General features: G+C 41.1%; 1 protein-coding gene across 4 annotated transcripts in view; it reads left to right on the top strand.

Moving 5' to 3' along the window:
- Positions 1-17,006, top strand: part of LOC110510416 (regulator of G-protein signaling 22) — a 42,226-nt gene that overhangs the window by 1,632 nt on the left and 23,588 nt on the right. For all 4 annotated transcript variants that reach the window (XM_036938016.1, XM_036938019.1, XM_036938025.1 and 1 more), the window contains exons 5-8: positions 56-141; positions 5,435-5,594; positions 10,906-11,573; positions 12,941-13,102. In XM_036938016.1, coding sequence (XP_036793911.1) covers positions 56-141; positions 5,435-5,594; positions 10,906-11,573; positions 12,941-13,102 — 1,076 coding nt within the window. The remainder of the gene's footprint in view (positions 1-55; positions 142-5,434; positions 5,595-10,905; positions 11,574-12,940; positions 13,103-17,006) is intronic.

Here is a 17,006-nt window from a genome sequence, read left to right on the forward strand (position 1 = left end):
CCTGTGTGTGTGTTTGACATCATCTAAATTAGAATAATAATCCTTGTCTTAACAGTGCTTGGACAGAGAACAGGGAGTGGAGTGGATCCTAAAAGAAAGACTACCCTTGTTTATTGAAAGTGACTGCTACTTCGAGTACAGGTAATCCCCCATGTTTTATTACTGGGGGCCAGAAGTAGACCTATAGGTTGGGTCAGAAGTAGACCTATAGGTTGGGTAGAAGTAGACCTATAGGTTGGGTAGAAGTAGACCTATAGGTTGGGTAGAAGTAGACCTATAGGTTGGGAGGAAGTAGACCTATAGGTTGGGGAGGAAGTAGACCTATAGGTTGGGTCAGAAGTAGACCTATAGGTTGGGTCAGAAGTAGACCTATAGGTTGGGTAGAAGTAGACCTATAGGTTGGGTAGAAGTAGACCTATAGGCTGGGAGGAAGTAGACCTATAGGTTGGGTAGAAGTAGACCTATAGGTTGGGTAGAAGTAGACCTATAGGTTGGGTAGAAGTAGACCTATAGGTTGGGTCAGAAGTAGACCTATAGGTTGGGTAGAAGTAGACCTATAGGTTGGGTAGAAGTAGACCTATAGGTTGAAGGGAAGTAGACCTATAGGTTGGGCCAGAAGTAGACCTATAGGTTGGGTAGAAGTAGACCTATAGGTTGGGTCAGAAGTAGACCTATAGGTTGGGTCAGAAGTAGACCTATAGGTTGGGTAGAAGTAGACCTATAGGTTGGGTAGAAGTAGACCTATAGGTTGGGTAGAAGTAGACCTATAGGTTGGGTAGAAGTAGACCTATAAGCTGGGTCAGAAGTAGACCTATAGGTTGGGTAGAAGTAGACCTATAGGTTGGGTAGAAGTAGACCTATAGGTTGGGTAGAAGTAGACCTATAGGTTGGGTAGAAGTAGACCTATAGGTTGGGTAGAAGTAGACCTATAGGTTGGGTCAGAAGTAGACCTATAGGTTGGGTAGAAGTAGACCTATAGGTTGGGTAGAAGTAGACCTATAGGTTGAAGGGAAGTAGACCTATAGGTTGGGTAGAAGTAGACCTATAGGTTGGGTCAGAAGTAGACCTATAGGTTGGGTAGAAGTAGACCTATAGGTTGGGTAGAAGTAGACCTATAGGTTGGGTAGAAGTAGACCTATAGGTTGGGTAGAAGTAGACCTATAGGTTGGGTCAGAAGTAGACCTATAGGTTGGGTCAGAAGTAGACCTATAGGTTGGGTAGAAGTAGACCTATAGGTTGGGTAGAAGTAGACCTATAGGTTGGGTAGAAGTAGACCTATAGGTTGGGTAGAAGTAGACCTATAGGTTGGGTAGAAGTAGACCTATAGGTTGGGTAGAAGTAGACCTATAGGTTGGGTAGAAGTAGACCTATAGGTTGGGGTAGAAGTAGACCTATAGGTTGGGGTAGAAGTAGACCTATAGGTTGGGTCAGAAGTAGACCTATAGGTTGGGTCAGAAGTAGACCTATAGGTTGGGTCAGAAGTAGACCTATAGGTTGGGTCAGAAGTAGACCTATAGGTTGGGTCAGAAGTAGACCTATAGGTTGGGTCAGAAGTAGACCTATAGGTTGGGTCAGAAGTAGACCTATAGGTTGGGTCAGAAGTAGACCTATAGGTTGGGTCAGAAGTAGACCTATAGGTTGGGTCAGAAGTAGACCTATAGGTTGGGTCAGAAGTAGACCAACAGGGGTCATATCACCTGTTGATGCATGTCTTGATATCGACACGGCCCTTTATCCTGATCCATGTCTGTCCTGACTTAATCAATAACATTGATTTTTTTAATCAAATTGATTTATAAAGCCATTCTTACATCAGCCGATGTCACAAAGTGCTGTACAGAAACCCCAGCCTAAAACCCCCAAACAGCAAGGAATGCAGATGTAGAAGCACGGTGGCTAGGAAAATCTCCCTAGAAAGGCCAGAACCTAGGAAGAAACCGGGTGGAGATTGTTGCACCCTGTTGCCTCGACAACCGCTGTGCCGGGTGGAGATTAAAGGTTCATAGATGACCAGCAGGGTCAGATAATAATAATCACAGTAGTTGTTGAGGGTGCAACAGGTCAGCACCTCAGGAGTAAATGTCAGTTGGCTTTTAATAGCTGATCATTCAGAGTATCTCTACCGCTCCTGCTGTCTCTAGAGAGTTGAAAACAGCAGGTCTGGGACAGGTAGCACGTCTGGTGAACAGGTCAGGGTTCCATAGCCGCAGGCAGAACAGTTGAAACTGGAGCAGCAGCACGGCCAGGTGGACTGGGGACAGCAAGGAGTCATCATGCCAGGTAGTCCTGAGGCATGGTCCTAGGGCTCAGGTCCTCCGAGAGAGAGAAAGAAAGAGAGAGTTAGAGGGAGCACACTTAAATTCACACAGGACACCGGATAAGACAGGAGAAGTACTCCAGATATAACAAACTGACCCTAGCCCCCCGACACATAAACTACTGCGGCATAAATACTGGAGGCTGAGACAGGAGGGGTCAGGAGACACTGTGGCCCCATCCAAGGACACCCCCGGACAGGGCCAAACAGGAAGGATATAACCCCACCCACTTTGCCAAAGCACATCCCCCACACCACTAGAGGGATATCTTCAACCACCAACCTACTACCCTGAGACAAGGCCGAGTATAGCCTACGGAGATCTCCGCCACGGCACGAACCCAGGAAGATCATGTCACTGACTCAACCCACTCAAGTGACACACCCCTCCTAGGGACGATATGAAAGAGCCCCAGTAAGCCAGTGACTCAGCCCCTGAAATAGGGTTAGAGGCAGAGAATCCCAGTGGAGAGAGGGGAACTGGCCAGGCAGAGACAGCAAGGGCGGTTCGTTGCTCCAGAGCCTTTCCGTTCACCTTCACACTCCTGAACCAGACTACAGTCAATCATTGGACCTACTGAAGAGATGAGTCTTCAATAAAGACTTAAAGGTTGAGACAGAGTCTGCGTCTCTCACATGGGTAGGCAGACCGTTCCATAAAAATGGAGCTCTATAGGTGAAAGCTCTGCCTCCAGCTGTTTGCTTAGAAATTCTAGGGACAATTAGGAGGCCTGCGTCTTGTGACCGTAGCGTACGTGTAGGTATGTACGGCAGGACCAAATCAGAAAGATAGGTAGGAGCAAGCCCATGTAATGCTTTGTAGGTTAGCAGTAAAACCTTGAAATCAGCCCCTGCCTTGTCTTGATGTCAGCACTGCCCTTATCCTGATCCTGCCTGTCCCTACTTCTACCCAACCTATAGGTCTACTTCTACCCAACCTATAGGTCTACTTCTGACCCAACCTATAGGTCTACTTCTACCCAACCTATAGGTCTACTTCTGACCCAACCTATAGGTCTACTTCTACCCAACCTATAGGTCTACTTCTGACCCAACCTATAGGTCTACTTCTACCCAACCTATAGGTCTACTTCTGACCCAACCTATAGGTCTACTTCTACCCAACCTATAGGTCTACTTCTACCCAGCCTATAGGTCTACTTCTACCCAACCTATAGGTCTACTTCTACCCAACCTATAGGTCTACTTCTGACCCAACCTATAGGTCTACTTCTGACCCAACCTATAGGTCTACTTCTGACCCAACCTATAGGTCTACTTCTACCCAACCTATAGGTCTACTTCTACCCAACCTATAGGTCTACTTCTACCCAACCTATAGGTCTACTTCTACCCAACCTATAGGTCTACTTCTGACCCAACCTATAGGTCTACTTCTACCCAACCTATAGGTCTACTTCTACCCAACCTATAGGTCTACTTCTACCCAACCTATAGGTCTACTTCTGACCCAACATATAGGTCTACTTCTACCCAACCTATAGGTCTACTTCCCTTCAACCTATAGGTCTACTTCTACCCAACCTATAGGTCTACTTCTACCCAACCTATAGGTCTACTTCTACCCAACCTATAGGTCTACTTCTACCCAACCTATAGGTCTACTTCTGACCCAACCTATAGGTCTACTTCTACCCAATCTATAGGTCTACTTCTACCCAACCTATAGGTCTACTTCTGACCCAACCTATAGGTCTACTTCTACCCAACCTATAGGTCTACTTCTACCCAACCTATAGGTCTACTTCTACCCAACCTATAGGTCTACTTCTACCCAACCTATAGGTCTACTTCTGACCCAACCTATAGGTCTACTTCTGACCCAACCTATAGGTCTACTTCTACCCAACCTATAGGTCTACTTCTACCCAACCTATAGGTCTACTTCTACCCAACCTATAGGTCTACTTCTACACAACCTATAGGTCTACTTCTACCCAACCTATAGGTCTACTTCTGACCCAACCTATAGGTCTACTTCCCTTCAACCTATAGGTCTACTTCTACCCAACCTATAGGTCTACTTCTACCCAACCTATAGGTCTACTTCTACCCAACCTATAGGTCTACTTCTACCCAACCTATAGGTCTACTTCTACCCAACCTATAGGTCTACTTCTACCCAACCTATAGGTCTACTTCTACCCAACCTATAGGTCTACTTCTACCCAACCTATAGGTCTACTTCTACCCAACCTATAGGTCTACTTCTACCCAACCTATAGGTCTACTTCCCTTCAACCTATAGGTCTACTTCTACCCAACCTATAGGTCTACTTCTGACCCAACCTATAGGTCTACTTCTACCCAACCTATAGGTCTACTTCTGACCCAACCTATAGGTCTACTTCTGACCCAACCTATAGGTCTACTTCTACCCAACCTATAGGTCTACTTCTACCCAACCTATAGGTCTACTTCCACCCAACCTATAGGTCTACTTCTGACCCAACCTATAGGTCTACTTCCACCCAACCTATAGGTCTACTTCCACCCAACCTATAGGTCTACTTCTACCCAACCTATAGGTCTACTTCTACCCAACCTATAGGTCTACTTCTACCCAACCTATAGGTCTACTTCTACCCAACCTATAGGTCTACTTCCACCCAACCTATAGGTCTACTTCTACCCAGCCTATAGGTCTACTTCTACCCAACCTATAGGTCTACTTCCCTTCAACCTATAGGTCTACTTCCTGCAGCTCATGGATACCTAATCCCACAGCTATGTCACCATATACTGTACCTGTTGAGAGCAGGCGACTCTCCATTATATTCCATGATATTCCATTCTATTCTATTCTATTCTATTCTATTCTATTCCATTCTATTCCATTCCATTCCATTCCATTCCATTCCATTCCATTCCATTCCATTCCATTCCATTCCATTCCATTCCATTCCATTCCATTCCATTATATTCCATTATATTCCATTATATTCCATTATATTCCATTCTATTATATTCTATTCCATTCATAGCTTTGTCTGACCCTCCATTCCTGCACTTTGTGACAAATGTTGTTTAAAAGGCTTTTATAAATAACGTTTTGATTGATTGATGTGTGTTTGATGCTTGACGGTGTTTCCCAAGGTTAGCGAAGCTGCTCTCTCAGTGGGGCCCTCAGGGCTGGAACCAGAAGAGGGATGGTACCTCAGTCCAGCCCCCTGTCACCACAGAGCCTGTCTGTCCTTCCCCTGGGCCCGATGACAGAGAGACCCTGATGAAGGTCCTCTATGTGTCACTGGGACAGGTCAGCAGATCCTGCTTATTCACATAGATGGTATATCTCAGTATGGTTCAGTACAGCGGAGATGATATATCTCAGCATGATGTCAGTATGGTTCAGTACAGCGGAGATGATATATCTCAGCATGATGTCAGTATGGTTTAGTACAGCGGAGATGATATATCTCAGTATGGTTCAGTACAGCGGAGATGATATATCTCATTATGATGTCAGTATGGTTTAGTACAGCGGAGATGATATATCTCAGTATGGTTCAGTACAGCGGAGATGATATATCTCATTATGATGTCAGTATGGTTCAGTACAGCGGAGATGATATATCTCAGTATGATGTCAATATGGTTCAGTACAGCGGAGATGATATATCTCAGTATGATGTCAGTATGGTTCAGTACAGCGGAGATGATATATCTCAGTATGATGTCAATATGGTTCAGTACAGCGGAGATGATATATCTCAGTATGGTTCAGTACAGCGGAGATGATATATCTCAGCATGATGTCAGTATGGTTCAGTACAGCGGAGATGATATATCTCAGTATGATGTCAATATGGTTCAGTACAGCGGAGATGATATATCTCAGTATGGTTCAGTACAGCGGAGATGATATATCTCATTATGATGTCAGTATGGTTTAGTACAGCGGAGATGATATATCTCAGTATGGTTCAGTACAGCGGAGATGATATATCTCATTATGATGTCAATATGGTTCAGTACAGCGGAGATGATATATCTCATTATGATGTCAGTATGGTTTAGTACAGCGGAGATGATATATCTCAGTATGGTTCAGTACAGCGGAGATGATATATCTCATTATGATGTCAATATGGTTCAGTACAGCGGAGATGATATATCTCATTATGATGTCAGTATGGTTTAGTACAGCGGAGATGATATATCTCAGCATGATGTCAATATGGTTCAGTACAGCGGAGATGATATATCTCAGCATGATGTCAATATGGTTCAGTACAGCGGAGATGATATATCTCAGCATGATGTCAATATGGTTCAGTACAGCGGAGATGATATATCTCAGTATGATGTCAATATGGTTCAGTACAGCGGAGATGATATATCTCAGCATGATGTCAATATGGTTCAGTACAGCGGAGATGATATATCTCAGTATGATGTCAATATGGTTCAGTACAGCGGAGATGATATATCTCAGTATGATGTCAATATGGTTCAGTACAGCGGAGATGATATATCTCAGCATGATGTCAATATGGTTCAGTACAGCGGAGATGATATATCTCAGTATGATGTCAGAATGGTTCAGTACAGCGGAGATGATATATCTCAGTATGATGTCAGTATGGTTTAGTACAGCGGAGATGATATATCTCAGTATGATGTCAGAATGGTTCAGTACAGCGGAGATGATATATCTCAGTATGATGTCAATATGGTTCAGTACAACGGAGATGATATATCTCAGCATGATGTCAATATGGTTCAGTACAGCGGAGATGATATATCTCAGTATGATGTCAATATGGTTCAGTACAGCGGAGATGATATATCTCAGTATGATGTCAGTATGGTTTAGTACAGCGGAGATGATATATCTCAGTATGATGTCAGAATGGTTCAGTACAGCGGAGATGATATATCTCAGTATGATGTCAATATGGTTCAGTACAACGGAGATGATATATCTCAGCATGATGTCAATATGGTTCAGTACAGCGGAGATGATATATCTCAGCATGATGTCAATATGGTTCAGTACAACGGAGATGATATATCTCAGCATGATGTCAATATGGTTCAGTACAGCGGAGATGATATATCTCAGTATGATGTCAATATGGTTCAGTACAGCGGAGATTATATATCTCAGTATGATGTCAATATGGTTCAGTACAGCGGAGATGATATATCTCAGTATGATGTCAATATGGTTCAGTACAGCGGAGATGATATATCTCAGCATGATGTCAATATGGTTCAGTACAGCGGAGATGATATATCTCAGTATGATGTCAATATGGTTCAGTACAGCGGAGATGATATATCTCATTATGGTTCAGTACAGCGGAGATGATATATCTCAGTATGATGTCAATATGGTTCAGTACAGCGGAGATGATATATCTCAGTATGATGTCAATATGGTTCAGTACAACGGAGATGATATATCTCAGTATGATGTCAGTATGGTTCAGTACAGCGGAGATGATATATCTCAGTATGATGTCAGTATGGTTCAGTACAGCGGAGATGATATATCTCAGTATGATGTCAGTATGGTTCAGTACAGCGGAGATGATATATCTCATTATGGTTCAGTACAGCGGAGATGATATATCTCAGCATGATGTCAATATGGTTTAGTACAGCGGAGATGATATATCTCATTATGGTTCAGTACAGCGGAGATGATATATCTCAGCATGATGTCAATATGGTTTAGTACAGCGGAGATGATATATCTCAGCATGATGTCAATATGGTTTAGTACAGCGGAGATGATATATCTCAGTATGATGTCAATATGGTTCAGTACAGCGGAGATGATATATCTCAGTATGATGTCAATATGGTTCAGTACAGCGGAGATGATATATCTCAGTATGATGTCAATATGGTTCAGTACAGCGGAGATGATATATCTCAGCATGATGTCAGTATGGTTCAGTACAGCGGAGATGATATATCTCAGCATGATGTCAATATGGTTCAGTACAGCGGAGATGATATATCTCAGTATGATGTCAATATGGTTCAGTACAGCGGAGATGATATATCTCAGTATGATGTCAATATGGTTCAGTACAGCGGAGATGATATATCTCATTATGATGTCAATATGGTTCAGTACAGCGGAGATGATATATCTCAGTATGATGTCAATATGGTTCAGTACAGCGGAGATGATATATCTCAGCATGATGTCAATATGGTTCAGTACAGCGGAGATGATATATCTCAGCATGATGTCAATATGGTTCAGTACAGCGGAGATGATATATCTCAGCATGATGTCAATATGGTTCAGTACAGCGGAGATGATATATCTCAGTATGATGTCAATATGGTTCAGTACAGCGGAGATGATATATCTCAGCATGATGTCAATATGGTTCAGTACAGCGGAGATGATATATCTCAGTATGATGTCAATATGGTTCAGTACAGCGGAGATGATATATCTCAGTATGATGTCAATATGGTTCAGTACAGCGGAGATGATATATCTCAGCATGATGTCAATATGGTTCAGTACAGCGGAGATGATATATCTCAGTATGATGTCAGAATGGTTCAGTACAGCGGAGATGATATATCTCAGTATGATGTCAGTATGGTTTAGTACAGCGGAGATGATATATCTCAGTATGATGTCAGAATGGTTCAGTACAGCGGAGATGATATATCTCAGTATGATGTCAATATGGTTCAGTACAACGGAGATGATATATCTCAGCATGATGTCAATATGGTTCAGTACAGCGGAGATGATATATCTCAGTATGATGTCAATATGGTTCAGTACAGCGGAGATGATATATCTCAGTATGATGTCAATATGGTTCAGTACAGCGGAGATGATATATCTCAGTATGATGTCAATATGGTTCAGTACAGCGGAGATGATATATCTCAGCATGATGTCAATATGGTTCAGTACAGCGGAGATGATATATCTCAGTATGATGTCAATATGGTTCAGTACAGCGGAGATGATATATCTCATTATGGTTCAGTACAGCGGAGATGATATATCTCAGTATGATGTCAATATGGTTCAGTACAGCGGAGATGATATATCTCAGTATGATGTCAATATGGTTCAGTACAACGGAGATGATATATGTCAGTATGATGTCAGTATGGTTCAGTACAGCGGAGATGATATATCTCAGTATGATGTCAGTATGGTTCAGTACAGCGGAGATGATATATCTCAGTATGATGTCAGTATGGTTCAGTACAGCGGAGATGATATATCTCATTATGGTTCAGTACAGCGGAGATGATATATCTCAGCATGATGTCAATATGGTTTAGTACAGCGGAGATGATATATCTCATTATGGTTCAGTACAGCGGAGATGATATATCTCAGCATGATGTCAATATGGTTTAGTACAGCGGAGATGATATATCTCAGCATGATGTCAATATGGTTTAGTACAGCGGAGATGATATATCTCAGTATGATGTCAATATGGTTCAGTACAGCGGAGATGATATATCTCAGTATGATGTCAATATGGTTCAGTACAGCGGAGATGATATATCTCAGTATGATGTCAATATGGTTCAGTACAGCGGAGATGATATATCTCAGCATGATGTCAATATGGTTCAGTACAGCGGAGATGATATATCTCAGTATGATGTCAGAATGGTTCAGTACAGCGGAGATGATATATCTCAGTATGATGTCAGTATGGTTCAGTACAGCGGAGATGATATATCTCAGTATGATGTCAGAATGGTTCAGTACAGCGGAGATGATATATCTCAGTATGATGTCAATATGGTTCAGTACAACGGAGATGATATATCTCAGCATGATGTCAATATGGTTCAGTACAGCGGAGATGATATATCTCAGTATGATGTCAATATGGTTCAGTACAGCGGAGATGATATATCTCAGTATGATGTCAGTATGGTTCAGTACAGCGGAGATGATATATCTCAGTATGATGTCAGAATGGTTCAGTACAGCGGAGATGATATATCTCAGTATGATGTCAATATGGTTCAGTACAACGGAGATGATATATCTCAGCATGATGTCAATATGGTTCAGTACAGCGGAGATGATATATCTCAGCATGATGTCAATATGGTTCAGTACAACGGAGATGATATATCTCAGCATGATGTCAATATGGTTCAGTACAGCGGAGATGATATATCTCAGTATGATGTCAATATGGTTCAGTACAGCGGAGATTATATATCTCAGTATGATGTCAATATGGTTCAGTACAGCGGAGATGATATATCTCAGCATGATGTCAATATGGTTCAGTACAGCGGAGATGATATATCTCAGTATGATGTCAATATGGTTCAGTACAGCGGAGATGATATATCTCAGTATGATGTCAATATGGTTCAGTACAGCGGAGATGATATATCTCAGTATGATGTCAATATGGTTCAGTACAGCGGAGATGATTATTTGTCATAAATAAACACTTGTTTTGTGGTGTTGGTAAAACAGTAGTTTACTTTATATACTGTGTATGATCCAGGTATTTCTCTGTCTGTCTCACCCCAGGCAACACTTCCCTGTAGTCACACTGGGTGTGTTTGTGTTCTTTGTGTGTCTGCAGGCCTCGGTAACAGACATGTTGACAATGGCTAAGGACAAGGACAAGCGGCTGCCTGTCTGTACCCGGTCTGTGAGAACCCCGGTGTGCTCCCTGGGCCGGGAGGGACAGAGGGGTCCGGCCTCAGCCTGCTTCTCCTGCATCCCTGACTCAGAGTCCTACGCCCTGTCCTCCTCACTCCTCGTCTCCTTTCCTGTCTCCTCTTCGCTCCCGGACTGTCCTCTCTGCTCTTCACTTCTAGACTGGGACAAGAGACGGGGAGACCACAGCGCAGAGCAGGAGATGAAAGTCTACCTCACAGAGACAGAGGCAAAGACAGAGAGAGAGGCAGGAACTACAGATGAGGATAATGGGGAACCCAAGCCCCAGAGTCCCGCCTGTTCTACCACTGATGAGGAGACGGGTGGTCCCCACACAGAGAGCCCCTGTGAGGGAGGTTCAGCCACCAGCCACAGCAGACTGAAGGAGCAGCAGGAGGAGGGTGAAGGGTCAGAGGAGGAGAATGACCATGACCTTGAGTTCTATGATGTCACTGCTAGTATCCATAGTGATAGACAGGGCCTTGGTGACTTTAAGGACTTCTTAAAGGGAACACTAGGAGAGAAGCTTTTGCGTCTGTGGATGGATATAGAGAGACTGAAGACCCTACAGGACGACAGGAGGAGAATCAGGTATTCATGAACACATTCAGTACTTCATAAACACATTCAGTACTTCATATACACATTCAGTACTTCATATATACATTCAGTACTTCATATACACATTCAGTACTTCATATACACATTCAGTACTTCATAAACACATTCAGTACTTCATATACACATTCAGTACTTCATATACACATTCAGTACTTCATAAACACATTCAGTACTTCATATATACATTCAGTACTTCATATACACATTCAGTACTTCATATACACATTCAGTACTTCATATACACATTCAGTACTTCATAAACACATTCAGTACTTCATATATACATTCAGTACTTCATATACACATTCAGTACTTCATATACACATTCAGTACTTCATATACACATTCAGTACTTCATATACACATTCAGTACTTCATATACACATTCAGTACTTCATATATACATTCAGTACTTCATATACACATTCAGTACTTCATATACACATTCAGTACTTCATATACACATTCAGTACTTCATATACACATTCAGTACTTCATAAACACATTCAGTACTTCATATACACATTCAGTACTTCATAAACACATTCAGTACTTCATATACACATTCAGTACTTCATATACACATTCAGTACTTCCATTAAAGGTCCAATGCATCAGTTTTCAATTAATTAATGCAGATTGTTTTCAATTAAAATGGTCAAAATGAAACAAATATATCTTCTTGGCAAAAGGCAATTTCTCAAGTCAAAGTGTTGCTGGGATTGTCTGGGAGTGGCCTGAGTGGGGAGGGGAAAACATAACATTTTCTCTTATTGGCAGAGAGGTTTGGAACTCTCTTTCTGATTGGTCTATTAACTAATTCACCGCACGGTGATGTCACCATGGAAGGCCAAAACTCCATCCCACCAAAACAGTCTGACATTTCAAAGCTCATAGTGTGAAAATATATATAAAACACAGGGATTTCATAGTTTTGACTGCACTGGGCCTTTAACCTTCACCTTAACCCTGACCCCAACCCTGACCCCAACCCTTAACCCATAACTCCTAACCTTCACCTGAACCCAACCCTGACCCCAACCCTTAACACATAACTCCTAACCTTCACCTTAATCCTGATCCCCAACCCCTAACACATAACTCCTAACCCTAACCCCAACCCTGACCCCAACCCTTAACCCCATAACTCCTAACCTTCACCTTAACCCTGACCCCAACCCTTAACCCATAACTCTGACTCTTAACCTAAGCCATAACCCTAACCTCAACCCTAACCCTTCATTGAAGTATAGAACCTGAGATGACAATGAGCCTTCCTCTTAACCAATGACGTGGACAGAACCGTCTTCAGTGACTGATTGATTTAATTGTTTCAGGCATTTGGTCCAGATGCGTAGCTGCTACCTGCTGACCGGTGGCCAGAGCAGTCTGAATGGTGAGCTGTTAACCAGACTGGGTCTCTCTACCTCCCCCTGCTGGAGAGAGGACAGACTGCAGAGAGTTCAGCCCCGTGTCACTGAGGCACTGCTCTGCTACTGGTGAGACAGACAGACTGAGGTCATCCACACCAGGGGTTTTTATACCTCTCCTCGGGGACCCCCAGACGTTCCACGTTTTTTAAACTACTCCAGAGCCCTCCGATTTAACATTGTGATCATGTTTATATACTGTTTTATCCACTTCGTATGTATAGACTGTATTCTAGTCAAGGCCCATCCTCTATAACTACTGTCTATACACACCATCCTGTATAACTACTGTCTATACACACCATCCTATATAACTACTGTCTATACACACCATCCTGTATAACTACTGTCTATACACACCATCCTATATAACTACTGTTAAAACACCATCCTGTATAACTACTGTCTATACACACCATCCTATATAACTACTGTCTATACACACCATCCTATATAACTGCTGTCTATACTGTCTATACACACCATCCTATATAACTACTGTCTATACACACCATCCTCTATAACTACTGTCTATACACACCATCCTATATAACTACTGTCTATACACACCATCCTATATAACTACTGTCTATACACCCCATCCTATATAACTACTATCTATACACCCCATCCTATATAACTACTGTCTATACACACCATCCTATATAACTACTGTCTATACACACCATCCTATATAACTACTGTCTATACACCCCATCCTATATAACTACTATCTATACACCCCATCCTATATAACTACTGTCTATACACCCCATCCTATATAACTACTGTCTATACACACCATCCTTTATAACTACTGTCTATACACACCATCCTGTATAACTACTGTCTATACACACCATCCTATATATAACTACTGTCTATACACACCATCCTCTATAACTACTGTCTATACTGTCTATACACACCATCCTATATAACTACTGTCTATACACACCATCCTATATAACTACTGTCTATACTGTCTATACACACCATCCTATATAACTACTGTCTATACACACCATCCTATATAACTACTGTCTATACACACCATCCTATATAACTACTGTCTATACACACCATCCTATATAACTACTGTCTATACACACCATCCTATATAACTACTGTCTATACACACCATCCTATATAACTACTGTCTATACTGTCTATACACACCATCCTCTATAACTACTGTCTATACTGTCTATACACACCATCCTATATAACTACTGTCTATACACACCATCCTATATAACTACTGTCTATACACACCATCCTATATAACTACTGTCTATACTGTCTATACACAACATCCTATATAACTACTGTCTATACACACCATCCTCTATAACTACTGTCTATACTGTCTATACACACCATCCTATATAACTACTGTCTATACACACCATCCTATATAACTACTGTCTATACTGTCTATACACACCATCCTATATAACTACTGTCTATACACACCATCCTGTATAACTACTGTCTATACACACCATCCTATATAACTACTGTCTATACACACCATCCTATATAACTACTGTCTAAACACACCATTCTATGTAACTACTGTCTATACACACCATCCAGTATAACTACTGTCTATACTGTCTATACACACCATCCTATATAACTACTGTCTATACACACCATCCTATATAACTACTGTCTATACACACCATCATATATAACTACTGTCTATACACACCATCCTATATAACTACTGTCTATACACACCATCCTATATAACTACTGTCTATACTGTCTATACACACCATCCTATATAACCTGTCTATACACACCATCCTATATAACTACTGTCTATACACACCATCCTATATAACTACTGTCTATACACACCATCCTATATAACTACTGTCTATACACACCATCCTATATAACTACTGTCTATACTGTCTATACACACCATCCTCTATAACTACTGTCTATACTGTCTATACACACCATCCTATATAACTACTGTCTATACACACCATCCTATATAACTACTGTCTATACACACCATCCTATATAACTACTGTCTATACTGTCTATACACAACATCCTATATAACTACTGTCTATACACACCATCCTCTATAACTACTGTCTATACACACCATCCTGTATAACTACTGTCTATACACACCATCCTATATAACTACTGTCTATACACACCATCCTATATAACTACTGTCTATACTGTCTATACACACCATCCTCTATAACTACTGTCTATACTGTCTATACACACCATCCTATATAACTACTGTCTATACACACAATCCTATATAACTACTGTCTATACACACCATCATATATAACTACTGTCTATACACACCATCCTATATAACTACTGTCTATACACACCATCCTATATAACTACTGTCTATACTGTCTATACACACCATCCTATATAACCTGTCTATACACACCATCCTATATAACTACTGTCTATACACACCATCCTATATAACTACTGTCTATACTGTCTATACACACCATCCTATATAACTACTGTCTATACTGTCTATACACACCATCCTATATAACTACTGTCTATACACACCATTCTGTATAACTACTGTCTATACACACCATCCTATATAACCACTGTCTATACACACCATCCTATATAACTACTGTCTATACACACCATCCTATATAACTACTGTCTATACACACCATCCTATATAACTACTGTCTATACACACCATCCTCTATAACTACTGTCTATACACACCATCCTCTATAACTACTGTCTATACACACCATCCTCTATAACTACTGTCTATACACACCATCCTATATAACTACTGTCTATACACACCATCCTATATAACTACTGTCTATACACACCATTCTATGTAACTACTGTCTATACACACCATCCTATATAACTACTGTCTATAAACACCATTCTATGTAACTACTGTCTATACACACCATCCTATATAACTACTGTCTATACACACCATCCTGTATAACTACTGTCTATACTGTCTATACACACCATCCTATATAACTACTGTCTATACACACCATCCTGTATAACTACTGTCTATACTGTCTATACACACCATCCTATATAACTACTGTCTATACACACCATCCTATATAACTACTGTCTATACACCCCATTCTATGTAACTACTGTTTAAACACACCATCCTATATAACTACTGTCTATACACACCATCCTATATAACTACTGTCTATACACCCCATTCTATGTAACTACTGTCTATACTGTCTATACACCCCATTCTATATAACTACTGTCTATACACACCATCCTATATAACTACTGTCTATACTGTCTATACACACCATCCTATATAACTACTGTCTATACACCCCATTCTATGTAACTACTGTCTATACTGTCTATACACACAATCCTATATAACTACTGTCTAAACACACCATCCTATATAACTACTGTCTAAACACACCATCCTATATAACTACTGTCTATACACACCATCCTATATAACTACTGTCTATACACACCATCCTATATAACTACTGTCTATACACACCATCCTATATAACTACTGTCTATACACACCATCCTATATAACTACTGTCTATACTGTCTATACACACCATCCTCTATAACTACTGTCTATACTGTCTATACACACCATCCTTATATAACTACTGTCTATACTGTCTATACACACCATCCTATATAACTACTAGACTAGACTGTGAACTGTGATCACCTGGTCCATACTAGACTAGACTGTGACCTGAACTGAGATCACCTGGTCCATACTAGACTAGACTGTGACCTGAACTGTGATCACCTGGTCCATACTAGACTAGACTGTGACCTGAACTGAGATCACCTGGTCCATACTAGACTAGACTGTGACCTGAACTGAGATCACCTGGTCCATACTAGACTAGACTGTGACCTGAACTGAGATCACCTGGTCCATACTAGACTAGACTGTGAC

This window comes from Oncorhynchus mykiss, chromosome 2 (assembly GCF_013265735.2).
Source record: "Oncorhynchus mykiss isolate Arlee chromosome 2, USDA_OmykA_1.1, whole genome shotgun sequence".
Taxonomy (NCBI): domain Eukaryota; kingdom Metazoa; phylum Chordata; class Actinopteri; order Salmoniformes; family Salmonidae; genus Oncorhynchus; species Oncorhynchus mykiss.